The 2144-nt window shown below is 51.3% G+C and overlaps 1 protein-coding gene across 1 annotated transcript; it reads left to right on the forward strand.

Annotated features, from left to right (window-relative positions):
* The first annotated feature begins 550 nt into the window (after positions 1–550).
* LOC122431989 (MARCKS-related protein) lies at positions 551–2144 on the forward strand. The gene has a single exon (XM_043453678.1). The coding sequence runs from the start codon at positions 757–759 to the stop codon at positions 1351–1353; it is 597 nt and encodes a 198-aa protein (XP_043309613.1). The 5' UTR covers positions 551–756; the 3' UTR covers positions 1354–2144.

Below are 2144 nucleotides of genomic sequence, written 5' to 3' on the forward strand. Positions count from 1 at the left end.
TTGGAAGTCAGATTCTTAATCACTGGATCACTTGGGAAGTCTTAAAGAGGTACTCTTGAACAAACTAGTTTCCCTGTCTGTTCAAATAAACTGAACAACTGTTAAATGTTCACTTTTATTTGGTAGATGCAGTTCTACAAGAATTGTGAGTGGTTTTAGTCATTTGTTTTTAAAAGAAAGTAGGTACTTCTACTGATGATGCTAAGTGTTGGCAAGGATAAGGGTTACCTGGCAACAAGTAGGAGGCTCTGTTAAATTTGAAATTTAGATAAATAGGCATAATGTTTTGGTGTATGCACATGCCATGCAGCAGTGTAATGGAGAAATAAATTGTAGTATATATAGCATAAATAGAATAAATTGTAACATTTATTCTACAACAAATTTTAAAAATAAATTGTAGCGTGTCCGACAAAAAGAGTCAGACATGATTTAGTAATTAAACAACAACAAATATCCCTATAATACAGTACTATACAGCAATGTAGATAAACAAACTGCTACTATATGCAACCATGGGGATGAATTTAAGAAACACAGTATTGAGGGCATTCTGGCGCGGAGCGGAGCGGAGCGGCGGTGGGCGCAGCTAGCGGGTCGGGCGCGGAGCGGGGGTGCAGCTTGGTTTCCCCCCGACACCCCTCCCCCTCAGACGCGAGCCCCACCCCTCCGCCGGCCAGGCCCACCCGACCGAACTATCCCCTGCGGCGCGAGCCCGGGGCGGCTCCGGGCGCCCCCCCAGCAGAACCCCCCACCATGGGCAGCCAGAGCTCCAAGGCTCCCCGGGGCGACGTGACCGCCGAGGAGGCAGCAGGCGCTTCCCCCGCCAAGGTCAACGGACAGGAGAACGGCCACGTGAAAAGCAATGGAGACTTATCCCCCAAAGGTGAAGGGGAATCGCCCCCCGTGAACGGAACAGAGGAGGCAGCGGGGGCCACTGGTGATGCCATCGAACCAGCACCCCCTAGCCAGGGCGCTGAGGCTAAGGGGGAGGTCCCCCCCAAGGAGACCCCCAAGAAGAAGAAGAAATTCTCTTTCAAGAAGCCTTTCAAATTGAGCGGCCTGTCCTTCAAGAGAAATCGGAAGGAGGGTGGGGGTGATTCGTCTGCCTCCTCACCCACAGAGGAAGAGCAGGAGCAGGGGGAGATCAGTGCCTGCGGCGAGGAGGGCACTGCCCAGGAAGGGAAGGCTGCTGCCACCCCCGAGAGCCAGGAGCCCCAGGCCAAAGGGGCAGAGGCCAGCGCTGCCGCCAAGGGAGGAGACGCAGAAGAGGCAGGGCCCCAGGCCGCAGAGCCATCCACTCCCTCGGGGCCAGAGAGTGACCCTGCACCGGCCAGCGAGCAGAATGAGTAGCTGGGTGGGGGCAGGTGGGTGATCTCTAAGCTGCAAAAACTGTGCTGTCCTTGTGAGGTCACTGCCTGGACCTGGTGCCCCGGCTGCCTTCCTGTGCCCAGAAAGGAAGGGGCTGTTGCCCCCTAGCCACGTTCCCTCTCCTTCTCTCCCTCCTGTGGATTCTCCTATCATCCATCTGGTCTTCCTCTTAAGGCCAGTTGAAGATGGTCCCTTGCAGTTTCCCCAAGTTAGGTTAGTGATGTGAAATGCTCCTGCCCTTGGCCCTACCTCCTTCCCTGTCCCCACCTGTGCCGAAGGCATTTGCTGGTTTTCTTACCCAGTTCTTTTCCAAGTAGGTTTTGTTTACTCCCCAAATCCCTGAGCCAGATGTGGGGGTGCCTACACCCCCAAACCCTGAGTGTCCAGCCTCCCCCTGTTGAGTTTTTAGTCTCTGTGCTGTGCCTAGTGGCACCTGGGCTGGGGAGAACACTGCCCCTGTCTAGGTTTTTATAAATGTCTTACTCAAGTTCAAACCTCCAGCTTGTGAATCAACCCGTGTCTCCTTTTTTGACTTGGTAAGCAAGTATTAAGCTTTGGGGTGGGCGGGAGGTCTGTAATGTGAAACAACTTCTCGTTGTCTTTTTTTCCCCCTCCCATTGTTGTAAATAACTTTTAATGGCCAAACCCCAGATTTGTACTTTTTTTTTTTTTTTCTAACTGCTAAAACCATTCTCTTCCACCTGGTTTTACTGTAACATTTGGAAAAGGAATAAATGTTGTCCCTTTAAAAAAAAAAAAAAAAAAAAAAAAAA

This window comes from Cervus canadensis, chromosome 30 (genome assembly GCF_019320065.1).
Source record: "Cervus canadensis isolate Bull #8, Minnesota chromosome 30, ASM1932006v1, whole genome shotgun sequence".
Taxonomy (NCBI): Eukaryota; Metazoa; Chordata; class Mammalia; order Artiodactyla; family Cervidae; genus Cervus; species Cervus canadensis.